The sequence below is a fragment of the Trichoderma evansii genome (assembly GCF_050947405.1).
Source record: "Trichoderma evansii strain SZMC 28006 chromosome Unknown GGI43scaffold_21, whole genome shotgun sequence".
NCBI lineage: Eukaryota > Fungi > Ascomycota > Sordariomycetes > Hypocreales > Hypocreaceae > Trichoderma > Trichoderma evansii.
The window spans coordinates 282,793-300,112 of NW_028145185.1; the positions used below are offsets into that span (position 1 = coordinate 282,793).

The 17,320-nt window shown below is 47.6% G+C and overlaps 5 protein-coding genes across 5 annotated transcripts; 2 read left to right on the plus strand and 3 right to left on the minus strand.

Annotated features, from left to right (window-relative positions):
• Positions 1–56: 56 nt before the first annotated feature.
• Positions 57–1,356, minus strand: GGI43DRAFT_386771 (uncharacterized protein; the record flags this gene model as incomplete). Its single annotated transcript, XM_083203838.1, has 2 exons — positions 57–858; positions 920–1,356. 2 exons carry the CDS (start codon positions 1,354–1,356, stop codon positions 57–59), a joined length of 1,239 nt encoding a protein of 412 aa, XP_083057439.1.
• Positions 1,357–4,087: 2,731 nt separating this feature from the next.
• GGI43DRAFT_413578 (protein RAD57) lies at positions 4,088–5,301 on the plus strand. The gene has a single exon (XM_083206925.1). The coding sequence runs from the start codon at positions 4,362–4,364 to the stop codon at positions 5,238–5,240; it is 879 nt and encodes a 292-aa protein (XP_083057440.1). The 5' UTR covers positions 4,088–4,361; the 3' UTR covers positions 5,241–5,301.
• Positions 5,302–5,451: 150 nt separating this feature from the next.
• Positions 5,452–9,109, minus strand: GGI43DRAFT_424938 (DNA-directed RNA polymerase III core subunit RET1; the record flags this gene model as incomplete). The annotated part of the gene is made up of 3 exons (XM_083208437.1): positions 5,452–8,683; positions 8,740–8,841; positions 8,958–9,109. The coding sequence occupies 3 exons, from the start codon at positions 9,107–9,109 to the stop codon at positions 5,452–5,454; spliced, it is 3,486 nt and encodes a 1,161-aa protein (XP_083057441.1).
• Positions 9,110–10,215: 1,106 nt separating this feature from the next.
• On the minus strand, positions 10,216–12,875 carry GGI43DRAFT_189821 (NACHT domain-containing protein). The gene is made up of 4 exons (XM_083199936.1): positions 10,852–12,875; positions 10,557–10,802; positions 10,350–10,482; positions 10,216–10,287 (listed from the first exon to the last, which is right to left on the minus strand). Exons 1-3 carry the CDS (start codon positions 12,730–12,732, stop codon positions 10,459–10,461), a joined length of 2,151 nt encoding a protein of 716 aa, XP_083057442.1. The 5' UTR covers positions 12,733–12,875; the 3' UTR covers positions 10,216–10,287; positions 10,350–10,458.
• Positions 12,876–14,662: 1,787 nt separating this feature from the next.
• On the plus strand, positions 14,663–16,864 carry GGI43DRAFT_413586 (ferritin-like domain-containing protein). The gene has a single exon (XM_083206926.1). It carries the CDS (start codon positions 15,210–15,212, stop codon positions 16,623–16,625), a length of 1,416 nt encoding a protein of 471 aa, XP_083057443.1. The 5' UTR covers positions 14,663–15,209; the 3' UTR covers positions 16,626–16,864.
• Positions 16,865–17,320: the final 456 nt, after the last annotated feature.

The window sequence follows — 17,320 nt, forward strand, 5'->3', positions numbered from 1 at the left end:
GTTTCTTGTCTCATATGCTATTTTCATCAACCATGTTGCCTAATGATAGCCGCTATCTAAGCAAGCTCGTGCATTTGGCCGCGATGGTCGTCTGAACTGCCCGCCGGCGCCTCGTGAATAACGTTTTCCTGGGGTTGGAAACCTCCGGCCATGGGAGCTACGTAGCCACCAGATGGAGCCGGGCTGGTGCTAGACGGAGCAAGGCTGTATCGAGGGTCAATGTGCGATCCATTTGGTGACGTAGCCTGGTCGGGTGAAACCGAAGGCTGGGGAGGGTAAAATCCTTGCTGGCCGTACTGCTGGTTGGGGGGATATGGCTGTTGTCCTGTAGCCGCGGCAAATTTGGGGTCATAGTAGGCCTGTTGGTTCTGTTGCATTCCGGGAGCTGGATAAACAACAGGGGGAGGTGCGTTCTGGCTCACTGGCTCGTGTCCGGCGGCAGCTGAATTCTTACGGCGGAGGAAGAAGAAGACGGCAAGGCCAATCAAAGCAAGTCCACCCACACCACCAACAACTCCTCCAACAATGGCGCCAGTGTTGCTCTTGGAGCCACCGCCGTTGTTGCTACCGCCGTTGTTGTCGCCGCTGTTTCCATTGTCGCCGCTGCTGCCACTACCACCGCTGCCAGATGTTGATGAGCTAGAAGAAGAGGAGGGACTAGCCGAAGTAGAGGCATCGGAAGTAGTAGAAGCAGGAGTATTGCCCGTCAACGTGATAGGGGAAAACGTCCTGGAAGATTCGCCACGGTATGTTGTCAATGCAGCCTGGACGCCGGTGATGTTCACATTGTTACAGAAGACATCCATAATATCTCCTGGGAAGGAAATCGTATTGCAGTAAGGTGCTTCTGTGCTTGTACTGTTGACGATGTTGTTAGTAAAGCCAACAAAAAATGAGCAATGAGATAGGTGGAACAAACCATTTGAGAGTGAAAGTATCAACAGCACAACCATTATCGCACTTGCTCTGGCTGAAATACTGATTATAATCGATACAGACGTTTCTGGCATTGCATTCGTTTGAGTTGCAGCAGGCGACATGTCCCGGAGCTTGGGACGCGGTGAAGAAAACACAAGTCGCGCCAACACCACAAGTGTATCCCGCTCCAGCAAGACCGGAGATAAAACCACAGGTGGCATCAGGGGCAACATAGACAACTTCGGGGCTAGATGATGAAGCTACTCGGCGTTGAAGAGCCTGGTGGAAGGGGAAGTCGGGAGGACTCGTTGGCATTGGGCTGAACCCACCAACGTCGAAACCAGAGGCAGCAGTTGCTCTAGGCTGGTTCAAGTTGCGAGCATCAACAGCAGCCAGTAGAGCTGCAAAAGCAGCGTAAACACTCGTTGACTTGCTCATGATGGCCAGGCTTCACAATGGAATTGTTACGGGAGAAAGATTGACAACACCACGTTCAAGGAGCAGAAGCTGGTTCAACTGTGTGCTGGAAGAACAAGAAGGAGGAGAAGGGGGAAGACGTTTAGCGTTTGGGGGCACTCGCTCCCAGATGACTTTATTGCATTAGCCATGGCACAAAATGTGCCTGAGCTACTGAGGAAAAGCCCAGTCACTGTGATAAACCATACTCGGTAGCTTCCCAGCAACTCTGCTGGCACTCGGCACCACGCCATTCTCCGCGCTCCATTCAGCCTCAAGTTAGCCCATCTGCTAGCTAAACAGACATGGATGCTATGTGAAAAGCTGCCGTCGTTGCAGGCCAGACCCTCTCATTGCAGGCAGGACCCTCTCGTCGGATTGGTGGCTTACACGAGCTGAATGGCAGCAGGACGCTAGCAGCGAATAGACCCAGGATCCATGAGAACACTGACCACTGCGCGCCAGATAAAGCGACAGGGGGTGCGGAAGGCTGTCAGCTCCATGCAGGAGAGTACAGAAACATGATTGTTACAACTAAAGTCTGCTGATTGTGATGGAGCAGGGTGATTGTAAGCTACTGTATCTCGCTTGTGCTCCTCATCACTGCGAGTACTTGTAGACTTTGGTTAGGACAATCTTCACATCTCATAGTTCAAGCCACAAGATCTGATCCCTTGCCTTATGTTTGCCACAGCCGCTGCCGTAGCGGTAAATAGTGGGCGACGAGACATACATAGTACCAGCTGCTAGTATATACTAGCAACTGTTATGGTAGGATTTAGGGTGGTGGTACAGGGACACCTGCAACTACTGCCGAACGATGTAGGATCCTCTTCCTGTGCGGAATCGCCTCATTTACAGGACCTTGGCTCGGCATTTCTCACAGTTCCGTCTGGATATTCGCTCAAGAGTCTAAATGAGCGGACTTTGCTGCCTGACCGCGTCCCTCACGCATTTGGACATTCGTATGTCCCAATCGAGGTCGCACCAAGAAGCGCGGAATCCGCAGCGCCTATCGACGCCAAGTCTAAATCGGGAACAAGCTTTTAGGTTGTCGAATAAGACGGAGGAATTATTGTGGAAATGAGAGGGGGGCCGATGCAGCTGTTTCTGGCAACGCCTGCGCACGATCAGCATCTGAGCCTGTCTAGCAGAGAATCTGCCCAACCACTAGGCAGCGCTAGGCGAGTGCCCTGGTCAAGAATGTGCCGCACTCGATGATGAGTAGAAATGGCTGGACCCTGAGTGAGTTTCGTCGCGACTATCTTCTGGAGTTGGGCGTTCAGACAGTTGATGTCTCTCGAAATGCTTTGAATTCGAGGGAAAGGACCCGCCGCGAGATTAGATCCTAGGTTTTCCCTTGTTTTCTTTTTCTCTCTTCCGTTGTCCGGGGCTCTGGTCTGCCAAGTCTTTAATTAGAACTAAACTATCTGAAGGGCGCAGTAGTCAATATTTGCTTTTCTCTTTCTGGCTTCTTTTACCGCCATCTGCAGCTCACAAATCAGTTGCAAGCTAATCAAGACCCTGGCCAAATCATAGAGCCGTCTCTCTGTGGTTGGCCAGATTCGACCGGCTCTCCCACTGGGACACTCGATAGGTGGTGCCGGCAGCGTGAGGCTGAATCGACGGTCGGCAGAATTGTCATGGCGCGAAACTAGTAGGCAGGGATAGGCATCCCACTAATTGCGAAAAGAGGTTGGGCAGAATTGAAAGGCTCCGCAAGTGCGAGCGTAGGAAGAGATTTGCGCCAGCAAGATTTGGGTCAGAACTTTGTGCACGCGGTTATACGATGTACGACGTACATGACTAAGCAGGGGTCAGATTGGTATAGGGTAGGCCGCAGGAGCAAAGCCGCGATTTGCTGCTGCACGCAGATATCACAAGAGACGTACGAAGTAGAACCACATCAGCAACACAAACGGCAATGTTTTATCTTCCACAAATTCGTGAGTGTTAAAGATTTAGATCTATAGATCCAAAGGGAGATCTTTAATACTTGCATACACTTACCCCGCCCAGCCATACACGCAGACACAGCGTAAAGCAGAAATCCCAGGAGCTATAGTGGTCTCGTTAATCGAATCGTCCAAGCAGCTGTATCAGGGTCTTCGCATTAGCGCATCCAAAACAGAGACAAATCGCGACTAACAGCCTGTCTCGGAACGCCACATGCATGGCATGACATGGCATAGCACAGCTTAAGCCTGAACAGTGCAGCGTTGGGTCGAAAATCCTCCACAGGCTCTGAGCTACACGAGTCTCTCTGGCCCTATCATCTTACACCCTCTCTCCTCCACCCTGGGTCTGTTGCCAAAGGGCGTGATTCAGCTGGGATTTTGGATTTTTTATGGACTTTATATGTTCTTGCAGGCCCAGCTGTTCAAATGACGGACCTTCTCCATATTCTTCCTTCTTTTCCCCTTTCCGCCTTTGCTGCTCTTATCCCTACTATCGAACGACACGCCCTCACAACTACCGATCTTCTCACCACACACCCAACTGATCTAGCCAAGCGGACACAACTACCTATCATTGACCTTCGCCGGTTTCTTGCTGCCATACAGGCCTCATTATCAGACGATCTCACCTCCAGCAGGCCACTCGCACCACCACTGTCATCTCCCTCACCGTCCTCGACCCCGGAGAAACAGGAGGAGCAGGAGAAGGGAGAGCAAGAGAAGCAAGAAGAGCAAGAAGAGCAAGAAGAGCAAGAAGAGCAAGAAGAGCAAGAAGAGCAGCCACGCCTACCTACATCTGTCCCTTTAGACGAATTCATCAGCACTCTGGACGATGGATTAGACGCAGCTCTAGGAGGCGGTGTGCCTGTTGGCCACATTACAGAATTCACTGGAGAGAGTGGCGTAGGCAAGACGCAATTCCTCCTCTCACTATGTCTAGCCGTGCAGCTTCCCCCTCCCCACGGACTGGGCAAACAAGCCCTGTATATTTCCACTGAATCTGGACTTACAACTAGGCGTCTGGCCCAGATGCTTCAAGGGAATACAATCTTACGCGAGGCTGCCGAAGCAGGAACTCCAGCGTCGTTAGATGGCATCCACAGTGCTGTTACCCCTGACCTGGAAACTCAGGACCATATCTTAGAGTACCAAGTACCGGTCTTGCTATCGAGATATAAAATCGGCATCATGATCATCGATTCTGTTGCTGCCAATTACCGCGCCGAGTTTGAGCGTCAAGGCTCCCACGGCTCTAACATGGCCACCCGGAGTGCTGAACTCACCCGACTCGGCGCCCTCCTCCGCGATCTTGCTCGAAGACACAACATCGCCGTCGTTGTAGCAAACCAAGTCGCCGACCGGTTTGCCTCGTCTACTACACCATCTATCCCACGCAACCTTGCCATGAGAAGCACCATGTCACCATCACATCAAGAGAGCCCCCTCGCTTCGAGAAGCATGCCCCCTCCGTCAACACTACCGAATCTCTCCAGCACGCCTTCGTCTTCGATGCCATTTTCTTTCTCCTTTCCAGACGATGAACCGCCTACTTCTCCTGCCCTTGCGCTAGATCATCAGCAGCGCTGGTTCACCGGCTGGGGCGACGACCCGCGCAGCTCCCGCTCCCTCAAGACCCCGAGCCTGGGGCTCGTCTGGTCCACTCAGATATCCTGCCGCATAGCTCTCTACAAGCGACCTGTTTACGGCCGCCCTACGAGGGTCGCTGCTCCCATCACCGCAGACGATGATTTTGATGCGACATCGCCGACGCTTAAGACTTGGAGAAGATGGATGAAAGTGGTGTTTGCACCGCACGTAGCTGCTTCTGGACAGGGTATTGAGAATGCGACAGAGTATGAAGTTACAATGGAAGGACTGAAATCTGTAAAGAAGGATAAAGTGAAGTAACCTGCAGCAGTTAGCATATGGTAGCGAAATGAAACTATTGATTACGAATTACTCTAGAAAATAGACAATGACTTTTAAACCCAAAATGTGCTTCCATTTATTCTATTTTACTTGATTATTTACAGTCTGGTCATATGCTATACGTAACAAGCATATGCATATACATATATTTCACCTAGTGTAAGTAGTGAGTACATTTCAATCATCTACATTAGCTAGGATGAGGGAACTCGTCCTCCAGCTGCAGTCGCACTCCAACATTCATACTGATCAATTCTTGTACCAGCAGCTTGGCGGCATACGGCATCTGCATCTTCGTCACATCCCTAGTGCTCTTGCAAGTGCTGCAGTAGCCCTTGTATCCGAAGAGACCGCACTGTTGGCAGATATCAATCATGGTTCCATCAGAACTCAACATGAGTCGCTCCAAGAGAAGCTGGGAAGCGCCATAGGCAATCAGACAATCACGTTCCATTTCTCCCAGACGAAGACCACCCTCTCGCGATCGACCTTCGGTGGGCTGTCGAGTTAAGATGGCTCTAGGTCCGCGAGCACGAGAGTGCATCTTGTCCTGCACCATGTGCTTCAGACGCTGGTAGTAGATTGGGCCGTTGAAGATGTACGCCTCCAGTGGCTCTCCGGTAATACCAGATGTGAAGTAATCTTTGCCCTCCCACGAGAAGCCGTTGTCAACCAATACCTCGCTTACTTGCTGTACGGGGTGGGACCTGAAGGCATCACCGAAACCGTAGTCTTTGCGGCCGTGAACGATACTTGCTTTGCCAGTCAGACATTCAAGCAGTTTACCGACCGTCATTCGAGAGGGGAAACCGTGAGGGTTCATGATGATATCGGGGCACAGACCGCTATCAGCAAATGGCATGTCTTCTTGGTCGACAATGATACCCACGACACCCTTCTGTCCGTGACGAGAAGAAAACTTGTCACCAAGCTCGGGTCTACGTGTCTGTCTGGTCTGCACCTTGATGACCGTTGTATCCTTTTCCGTCTGCGATATCATAACCTTGTCAATGTAAGCAGGGTCGGCGATACGATACGAGACCGCAGTGTCGCGGTATTCGCTAGGCCCACGATCAAGACCAATACCCGTCGTTGTCATATCAAGAGGGGTCTCCTTCTTAACCATTGCCTCTCCTGAGTGTATTCTTTGGCCAACGATGGCCAGACCGTCGGCGTCCAATGCTTCGTGTTTCTTGATTCGTCGCATAACGCCATTCTCTATCTCATTGACTGGGTCGCCTATACGCTCTCTTCGGCCATTGGGATATTTCTGAAGTTCAGTCGTATATTTACGGAAAACCTGACAACGACCAAAGCCCCTGTCAATGGATGCCTTGTTCAAAACCAGAGCGTCTTCGATATCATATCCAGAGTATGACATGACAACGACTGTGGCATTTTGGCCGGCAGGAAGCTTATCGTAATGGATAAGCTGAATTGTTTTTGTTATTACCATTGGCCGTTGAGGGTAAACTAGGGTGTAGAGAAGAGTATCGATTCGGTTGAATTGGTTGTGTGCGATAGCACCAATGGCTTGTTTACCCATAGCGCATTGGTAAGTGTTTCGAGGAGATTGGTTGTGGTGTGGGAATGGAATTAGTCCTGCAACGGCGCCGAGGAGTGTGAATGGTTCAATCTCCAAGTGGGTTGTGCTCATTGTCACTTGATCTTCATATATAGTGATGAGAGCGTCGTTTTCCTCGTTAACGTCCAAGTATTCCACAATACCCTTTGTCAGGAAATCATCGAAAGTAACTTTGCCCATTTGAAGTAGACGGAGGTGTTCGGGCTTTAGTTTCTGTATGCCGTTTTTTACAATGATATACGGACGACAGATGCGGCCTTCGTCCGTGGCTATGTGAATCGCATTGAAATGCGAATTGGTGTGAATACCGACAAAGGGCGAGATCCAGCCTCGGCGACGCATTGTGCGAAACCTGTGCGTAAATCTCTTTGGGTATCTGGTGAGTGCAAACGGCGTACCGTTGACATGAATGATATATGAGCCTTCGCGGTGCATTTCAGCACCCGAGAAATTCCGAATCGGCTCAACGCCAACATCAAGGGTAAAAATCCATCTCTTCACGGGATCCTCGTCCACATTGGTTGTAATGTGTGTCATTAAAGCAAGGTTCTTTACCAGACCACATGCTTCACCTTCAGGTGTATCAGACGGACACAACATGCCCCACTGTGAAGGCTGAAGAGCTCGAGGTCCACTCACTTTACGCGTCTTCTCAAACTGACTGCTAATTCTTGTCATCATACCTAGAGCACTGATGTAACTGAGTCGACTGAGAACGTGCGTAACACCCGCTCTGTTCATGTTAAATCGCTTGACACTCCAGTTTCCTGACTGGATAGCTCTGTTGATTCCCAGGCCAATGCTGTTGGCATGATTGCTAATCATATGAACGGCATCCAAGGGTACGGCTCGGTTATTCTTTTTCAAAAACTTGTCAATCGACATTTTCACTTCTCCCATAAATCTCTTGAAAAGATCTTCGAAGAGAAGTGATAGCAGTTGACCAGCTAATTCAAGACGCTTGTTACCAACGAAATCTCGGTCGTCTACCAATTTATTATCTTGGGAAGCCATAAGCACTCGGCGTGTCATCATAGCCACATAAATAGCCTTGGGGTAGAAATCGAGGCCTTCGATTGGAACGTGTGCGATAATAAGGTTGGCCAGGGCATCTAGTCCTTCTTCAACGTTATTGCGGCGTGCCTGGGCACCAAATTGGCCCTTTCGGGAGCCCATTTTGACGCGAGATCCAATGTACTCCAGAGCTTGGTGCTGTGTGAAAATACCAGCTTTGGCAGCTTCATCAAAATTGACAAGGAATTCGTCCTGATATCGGCCATCCGAACCCGCCACAAGCTGCATAATCTCATAGTCCGAAAGACCGCCCAAAGCTTTGAGAATAATGACAATGGGGATACCTTCGACCAGAATATTATGAGTGAGAACAATCTTGTCCTTTTTCAGTGTGACGTATGTTTTCGATTTTCGTTCGTGGGTCGAACTGGTTACTGATGCGGAAATGACATTATTCTTCTCGTCGGCTTCGACAATGACTCGATTCTTGCTGAGCTGCTCTTGAATGAGAATGACCTTTTCCGTGCCATTGACAATGAAGTAGCCACCGGGGTCCAAAGGACATTCGTTCATCTTCTCCATCTCGGAGTTGTTCGCTCCACTGAGTCGGCACTTGCAGCTCTTTAACATGACTGGCATTCGTCCAAGTGGCACATTTTTGCGGACAATTTTCTGCTTGTCACGGATATATGCGATGTCGACAAATATGGGAGCGGCATATGTCATATCGCGGAGACGGCATTCCATCGGTGTGACTTCATTTCGAGATTTGGAGTCATTGTAATCCAATCGGCGGGGGCGGTCAACTCGGATATCAGTGAACCTGGGGACTGGATTAGCCAGAAAGAAGATGACGATTAAAAGCTTACTCCAACATACTCAAGCCAAAAGTTGCTGTCGACATCGCTTCGGATAGTGCGGTTGGCACGAACAATCTCTTTGATCTCGTGTTCGACGAAGAAATTGTATGAGTCAATGTGCCTGTCGAAGAGTTAGTAGGCTGAAACAAATGCCATTATACGAGTGTATGGATAAGATAAAAGGCATGCATACTGTTTCACAAGACCTTGGAAATGTTAGCTTCAGAGGTAGAAGACGGATTGACGAGAGCCAGAGCCTCACCTTTGACTTTGAGAAACGCTGGCAGCAGCTGGAACTTGTCTTCCTTGGTCGAGATTGGGTCGGTCAGCTTCTTGCCGTTGTAGAAAGGCTCCAGCAGGGCCTCGAAGCCATCGTCTATCAACGGCATCTTGAGCGTCACCTCAAGCAATTCATGGACTGGAGGATAGAGATACGGCGCGTTTGTAAGCGGCTGGAGTCGCAAAATTGATCTTTTGGCGCTGCTCGATAATGCGATATGGATAAGCAGCTTGCGCCGGGCGAGAAAAAAAGTACTGCCCCGCGATGAGCAAAAATTTAGTGGAGCACCCTGAAGCTTGTCCGGATAAGATAAGGCACGGGAGTGTCAAAAACAGTGCACGTTAGTATTGAAGCTGCGCTAGACGTAGGTACATAGCATGCTATATGGAAGATTGTAGATCTTGGTAAATATATCTACGCTTCACAAAGGCAAGATAAATTTTCTTTGATCCTCTCTGCTGGTTGAGTGCCATGCCATGTACCAACTGGTATATTTGTTTTAAAGCTTGCTTGGCTCGAAATAACTGGACGACTAGAAATATGCCTGAGTAGATCATGAAGCTTGCGATCGGTGCTACCAAGCCAAGTGAAAAGTAAAATAATAGGGAGTTTTACGACCACCAGCACATATACGTTATGACCACACTAATGATTATGATATATTTATCCATACTCTGATTTAGATGATATTTCCTGCTACTTCTACCACTTCTGTTAATTTAGTGTTCATATTTCCAGCCATGTGTGTAATTTCATCTTGCAGTCTATAATTTTTTTTATCTCCCCTTTGCCAGCCAAGATTGTATTACATATGTCATCGTTCTTCCCTAGCCGTAACACGATCGCCCTTCGATATGTTCTATGAACCAGGCCCTGATTCCGAGAATCGCAGTGTCAAGACACGCCCCGATTTGCAAAGGACAACGACCGTCGATCTCTTGACAATACACTCGCAGGCCCGATGCTCTTGCGGTAACCGAAGCATGGGTTTGCCGTCATTTACAATCCATTCTCCCTTTCTGTCCATACCATAGCCATGGAAGGAAATACGCTGCGAGGAGGCTCCAGCTAATGGTGTATCAAAGAATGGAGCTACATCAGAATCTGCAGCTGGACCGAGATTAAGATCGAAAGCACCAAAATCACAATAGAGGCGAGAGTTTATTTCCGTATCGAACGATAGGTGCCTGGCTTTGCCAATGAAGAACGTTTGGATACGAGCTCCAGTAGCTAGATCCCGGATTTCGGCCTTACCAAACGTTGATGCTGAGGCAATATACCGGTCATCTGGTGAAATAGCCATTGTAGCAGCAGGCAAGATGATGTCTTGCTTGAGAGTTTGAACATACATGCCTGTTGCTGTATCCCAGAGGTTGATTGTGTTATCATGTGCCCCTAAAGCAATATATTTGCCATTTGGCGAAAAGACCAATGATCCGTCTAATCTCTCATAGACTTTTAAAGTGTGGATGCATTTCCACGCTGCTACGTCCCAGACCTCAATTTTGTCATCCATTGATAATCTGATTATTGTTCAGGTAACCCAATGAACTTACCCAGTCTAGATGGCCTTCAAGTGTCTGCAAGCAAGGACTCCATTGGTCTTCGTTAATGGGTCTATTGTGTATCCATAATGGAATGTCGTGAAGAAAAGCTTTGCGAATCAGGCTTTTCATAGGACTGAATAATATCGCCGATGAATATATTTGGAGTGGTACAATTTCCATGGCCCTTTTGTTATAGGAAATAAATCTCTGCGCGTCTTGAAGGAAGTCAAATAGTTTTCCTCGGGGTGATTGTGCCTAGATCGGTCAGACTCGTCTACTAAAGGACATCAGAGGGTAAACTAACTGCAAGCAAGGCCACAAGCTTTCTTATCGAGATGACGCTATCCGATATATGGTGTAATAGGCCTAAAGATTCCAGCCAATGGAGAAAATGTTTCCGAATAAACAAATCGACAGCTCCATCATTCCCAAGGGTAGCACTTATTTTATTAACATTTCCTTTGCAGAGGTGATCCACCCAGTGAACGCAAGAATAGCGAATAGGATTTAATGGATCTGGGTCCGGTATGTTAATATTGTCGTCGATAAAATTGTTGAAGTATGATAGACTGTAGATATTGCTTCTCAAAATTGCCTCCATCGCCTGCATCGAACGAGAGAATATGGTAAGATGCACATCCCCGCTGCCAGAAGGAAAGATAGCAGATGTGGCTTCTTCGTTGCTGGCGAGATGGTCTTTGGCAGACTGATGAACAAAGTAAATTGTATTGTCACGGATGGTCAAAAAAGAGCCACAAAGGGCCACAATCCCTTCCAAAAATTTGATGTCATCTGAAAGCTCCCCTGTGATATCGATGAGACGGCCAAGCTCAGGAAGGCTAATTGGTCGATACACGCTCGTCATAGTGGCGAGGATTCGCTTACAGAGGCTGACGTCGCTAGCATCGTCCATACAGAGCACTTGATTCATCATTTGTTTGTATAGGGAATCAAGTCCTGGCGGGAATTCACCCAGCATTCTAAGAACTTTCCATCGCTGATACTTTTCCAGGTTCTGGCAGACGAGAGCCACCCACAAGAGCGTATCGTTTGCATTATCAGACAGATATGTTCGGACCGCACCGCACGTTTCTTCGTCATAACCCTTCAGGTTTGCTAGCTGATGTACCTTTTCTCGGATGTAAATATCCACGGCATTGGAAATAGACTCTGCGTTCAGCTCCAAACTAAGCTTTGCTTTCTGTTCAGCGCGTCGCAGGCGCTCTTCTATCGGTGACCAATTTCGACTAGAGACAATCCACTTTACACGACCACCAGTGGAAGATGTATCTACAATGAAGTCCAAGAGTTTTTGTAAGTCGGATATACACTCATCAAGAGCATCGATAACTAGATATGTACTCTTGAGCGCCGGGTCTTGGAGGATAGCAGCAAAAATATCTGATAAGATAATCCAAGTATTAGAGCCTTCAAAGAGCTTTCCACCAGCTTGATCGTACTTTTTTCGTAAATGAGAAATGAGCGATGCCTGCTTGTTGATGAGCATGAATATTAAACCTCGTAGGACAGCCACAGCGTTATTAAGCTGATGATCAGTGGCTTGGCAAAAGAAGTAGATGGTATGGGTAGTGCCGGAGCGAATTGACTGCTGATCCAGCTCATCAATGATTCCACAGAGTAACATAGTCTTTCCTTTACCAGGATCTCCTTTTATCCAAAGGAGATGGCTCTCCTCGCTGTTCTGCCAACGTTGGTAGTCAGGGTTATCAAGGATCCACCTATATGATTCTTGTAATAGACCACCTTTGGTCTGCTCAATACGCTTCTTATCAGCGCTAGGATCTGTGAGACGTAGATCCTTCATGCACTGTTGGTCTTCTTTTGTCATCTGAGATGCCGACTGCGTTTCTGCATAAGTGACAAGCCTCTCGAGGTTAGAGACCATCTTCAGATCCGTAAGGGTGTTGGAGCCATCGTTAAAAACGCGCTCGGCGTTCTGAATGGCTTGTATATCGCCATTCCAATCATCGAGTTTGGCTATTTCTCGTAATAACGCAAGTCCACGGCTGCGATAGTACGAACAGACGCTCTTTATCTCATACGAAAGGAGAGCTTTGTAGAGGTCGATAAGCTGTGTCCCCAGTTCACGTCGGATGCTACCGAGGCCGCTGTCATTGGAGCTTTCTTTTAGGATAATACTGGATAATTTCCAATACCAGTCCATCCTCTTTATCACGTACTCGATGCCATTACGATTCGCCTCTGTGGCAGCTATTGGATTTTGAATTATCTACAAGCAAGTTAGTAAAGGTACTAGAAGAAGATTGAATTGTCTATAAATTGACGAGAGTAGCCACAATCGGGGCATTGAATAACAATTTTTATCATGAAGCATCAATTACCTCGAGAGCTATACACACGCCAGTCCAAGCAAGCGCAGCCTGTGGTGCAGTCTGAAGAGCAGAGCTGATTATGTCTTTTGCAGAGAATATAAACTGAGTGGCCGTGCCAATGGTTTCTTTTATTTTGGCCTCTCGGGCGGTTTTGCTCAAGCCCTCGTCAATAAGCTATCGCATCTACGTCCTCCTCGTGAGTGCATTATCTTGCGCAATTACATTCTCCTCAGAATCCGTTACTGGAGAGTTAAATCCCTGGCCGCAAAGTTTACGAGACAGAATCTTCTCGTATGACTGAACCAGTGCGGCATCGTGTATCTTCAAATTGTCATACGCTTGATCCCAGAGTCGTTCTGGTAAGCTTGCATTAGGTATATGAGACACCGGTATATTAACTGGGGAAGCAGATGTTAATTATCCGTCTTGCCTTGATGGCTCATTTGGTGTTGGCGTATCATTATTCCGAGACAAAATCTTTTGGAATCGCTGTCTGATAGGCATCCTGAGCACTTAACTTGTGACGGCTACATGCGGAAATTAATCCTTAGGTTCTTGATGCTCAAGCAATAGAGATAGTTGAGGCGGTAAAAACTTGGAAATAGTCACAGTTATTAGTGTAATAACAATGTGCCTAATGGTAGAATTAGATGCGGATGGTTATAAAATTCTCTCAGTATTATTTTGCTCCCCGCTTTGTTCGTGTTTCTCTGCATTTGATCAATGCCCGAATTTATTGATCCTGCATGCACCTACATTAGTACCAGGCTGCCTGCCGCTTGGGCGACGACGATTGGCCACGCTCTTCTGCGAACATGTAGCTACTGTACATGTACATATGTACCTAGTAGGTTCCATGTTGCCAACAAGCTCTACTGCTTCAATTGCTTTAAAACGATGGCTCATTTGTAATGTTAATATTCCTTCTCATTTCAGTTGTGTGTGCATTTTCGCCTTGCGGCCACTATTTTTCTAAATCTCTCCTTGACCAGGTGTCTCTAGTTTAGTCTTGCGAATTGCATACAATGTAATGTCTATAAATGGAGACGTAGAGTGTTAAAATTCATGTTTTGTATGATTGAGAAGTTGACCATTTATTGCCAATTGTGCTCTGTAGAAAATATCTGTCTCTGTGCCTAAAGATCATCATGCCGGATTTTTATGTGAGCTGCTGGTCCGATTGACAATGGCTCTCGCGTCATATTGGCAGGAGAAAAGAAGAAGAAAGAAGCTGATTTGACATCAAGAACGCCTTGTATCATAAGATATTCGATACAAAACTGGTATAACGTGAAATTAGAAGTAATGAACTCGTTAGACTGTACTTTATTGTAGGTATCTCAATCATCATTCTTTTGCTGTACCTAGCTACAAATAAAATGCGGATGTGAGCATCATATAAGAACATTAGGCTAAGAATAAATACTGTACACTACTACATCTTCTAATCTCGAATTCAACCATTTAGCAGAGCATCTACCAACAGTATTAGCTGTCCTCTGGCATCATCAGCGAAGACCACGATATTCCGCCACTCACGGTTCATCTTTTACCAACCATGGCATAAGCGATGGATGAGAGACTGCAAACCCGTTACGTATGAAAGTAATATGAATCCAAGCATCTGCCCACAGACGCGTGGCAGCCTGTCAAAGTTTCATCACAAATGACAGCCACAAGCTGTCAATCGCATCTGGTGCCACCACACGTCCCGTCGTCAGCCACACCAATGACCAATTGAACGTTAGCATTCTACAACGTCAAAATGTCACCACCATGGCTGTGCATCCCCAAGGATTACATCTACCATGACGGCACCACGCAATTTTCCTCATTTCCATTCAGCATATGCCGATATACGCGGATAGAAGCAGCAGATAGCGCCCGCGGGTTAATCGTCAGCCGCAGCCATGGAATTATTAACTTTCCACCTCCGCCACATCCATGCAAATCATTGGCATGCTACATACCTCAGAACTTTATGACGGCGGCATTACCGCATGGCGAACATTGGCGTCGTCACCCCATCTTATACTACAGGCAATCTGGCATAGAATACGTCACGTCTTGAGCGGGTTTCGGCCTGGCAGTTTCTCAACCTGTCAAAATGTGAGGCACTGCCGTAGTGACAGAGTGACAGGCGTCGGGAGTATCGGCACACTCAAGATGTCGAAGACTCGGAGGGATCGGTGAGCTGAGAGTAGGGAGAATATAAGAGAATGGCATTTCTGGGGATCGGTGAGCAGAAAACTGGCTGGGCTGTCGTTACGGCCTACTACGTCTTACTCCTGGTCATATCGAAGCAATAATGATCGGAAATGTGCTCCTACAATGTGCAGGGCTTCTAGCCCTTTCAAACCTGCCGCTCACTCAGGCTATTCCATTTATATATACTCCAACCACTACATTCTCTCAGGCTGCAACCGTTACGCCAGCTGTGTTGTCTGAGTCGAATGTCACCTCTCATGGCCCCTTTACAGGACCACCGGCATCGACCACCGGGGCTCTGACGGCTTCTACAGTCTTAGCCTCGGAGATTCCATCGGCGCCCCCTGCTCCAGGAACCTTTAATTACACAGCTGATGGCAAGCTTCACGGACCTGAGCCTGCACCGTTTACTCCAAATGGCGGCCTGGGAACCAATGGATCTGCTCCTGTTAGCCGACCTCAGAGTGACTACGACTACCAGTCGCTTGCTTTAGCTCTCTACCAAGAATGGCTGGAATTGGATCTCTTTAACTTTGGTCTGAAGAATTTCTCTACTAATCAGTTCCAATCCAACTTAATCAATGCAACGGATAGATCTCTCATTGAATTCATGGCCGAGCAGGAGCAAGGACATGCTACCCTCCTCACCAACATACTTGGAGCACAGGCACCTAAACAATGCACTTACAACTATCCCGTATCCAATGTACGAGAGTTCCTTGACTTCAATCAAAAGCTTACACGGGTGGGAGAGTCGGGCGTCTATGGATTTCTGCCACATTTGAACAATAGACCTGCGGCCCAGTTGCTTCTCCAGAGTGTCGCAGTAGAGGCTCGCCAACAGCTCATCTTCCGCCAGCTGGGTGGACAATTTCCCATGCCGGTATGGCACGTTCCTGCAATTCCCCAGAGTTGGGCATGGAGTCTTCTGGCACCATACATCTCAAGCTGTCCTACCAACCAGACACGGCTCATATGGCAAAATTTCCCTTCGCTATCCATCCTTAATCAGCCCAATCCTGCTCGTATCAATGCTTCTGATGCATTTAACGAGACCACTGGCGGCTATGTCAACACTCTTTCTACTGCAAATATCACGTCCTCGCAGCTTTGCCTCAACGCGACCAATGCGACGCTCAACTGCGCGCCAGCCATCAGCCAGAACCGCAGCGTTCCGCTCTCTTATCCAGGCCGCCAGGTTTTCTTGAATTGGGATAGACCCGGGAAGCTAGTCGGGCCAAACAACAGCTACGTAACTACAACCAGAGTAGGAGTACCCAGGTTTGCGGCTTGGGTATCGCAGCTAAACGTCACGTACTCTCCACTGCTTAACATAAACCTGCGAAACCGGACGGCGTTTACTTTCCAGCCTAATGTGTCGACGTGGGATCATGATCCAGCCATCAATGGAACCATGTTTTTGGCACTCACGGATGCAAGGATCAACGTTACACCGTTTAATTTGAGCCAAATTAATCCCCATGTTGCAGCTCTTGGAGTTTATCAGGCTGGTTAGTTGATGTAACTACATAAGCCAGGCAAGAAAAAAGTTCCAGTACAAAGATTCCAGTCATGTAAATTTCGGTGTATCTGGTATGGGGCTGAGTTCATGCTGTATACATGTATCTAATAAATGGCTTCCGAATTGGCATCTAACTCTGCCGGACAAACTAAGCCTTGAATTGTTCATGGTAAATAAGTAAACAATCAACTAAATAGTCAATCGCTTAAACGAAATCAAAGGTTCATTTTCTATGTGTTGGCCCCAAAAGGCGTAACTCACCGAACGTGATTTGCTTGGTTACAATAGATGTAGGTCTGCGTGCCTCAATTATCAGAACTATAGGTACAGTTAAATGCTCTCATCATTCTTAACATGCAATCTCTATATCTTGAATATGGAGTGGAAGGGAGCAAAAAAATAAAGCTCAGCTCCATATTTAGAAGCTTTGCGGTTTCTGATCGCTGTGTTATTCCTCTTGGTTCGTGAAACTATCTCAGCTCAACTTACGTTCTAATTTTGCAGCATATCTGAACTTTACTAGAGGATTTGGCGCAGCATCAATTCCCAGTATATAAAGCCATTCATCACAATTATTTCAACTCCAATATGCTTCGACTCTACCTCTTCATGCCATTACTTTCTGGTTGGGCGATGAAAACGGCCATTTGCAAGACTATATCACAGTTCTAAGAGAGAATCGAAGTAGC

Excerpts from the sequence above, each read along its gene's own strand:
- GGI43DRAFT_413578 (XM_083206925.1), top strand. The coding sequence starts at position 4,362 with ATGCTTCAAGGGAATACAATCTTACGCGAGGCTGCCGAAGCAGGAACT.
- GGI43DRAFT_189821 (XM_083199936.1), bottom strand. The coding sequence starts at position 12,732 with ATGGACTGGTATTGGAAATTATCCAGTATTATCCTAAAAGAAAGCTCC. Across the intron at positions 10,803-10,851 it reads AGCTTGTGGCCTTGCTTGCA|GCACAATCACCCCGAGGAAA; the intron begins GTTAGTTTACCC and ends TGACCGATCTAG. Across the intron at positions 10,483-10,556 it reads TTGAAGGCCATCTAGACTGG|CGTGGAAATGCATCCACACT; the intron begins GTAAGTTCATTG and ends GGGACGTAGCAG.
- GGI43DRAFT_413586 (XM_083206926.1), top strand. The coding sequence starts at position 15,210 with ATGATCGGAAATGTGCTCCTACAATGTGCAGGGCTTCTAGCCCTTTCA.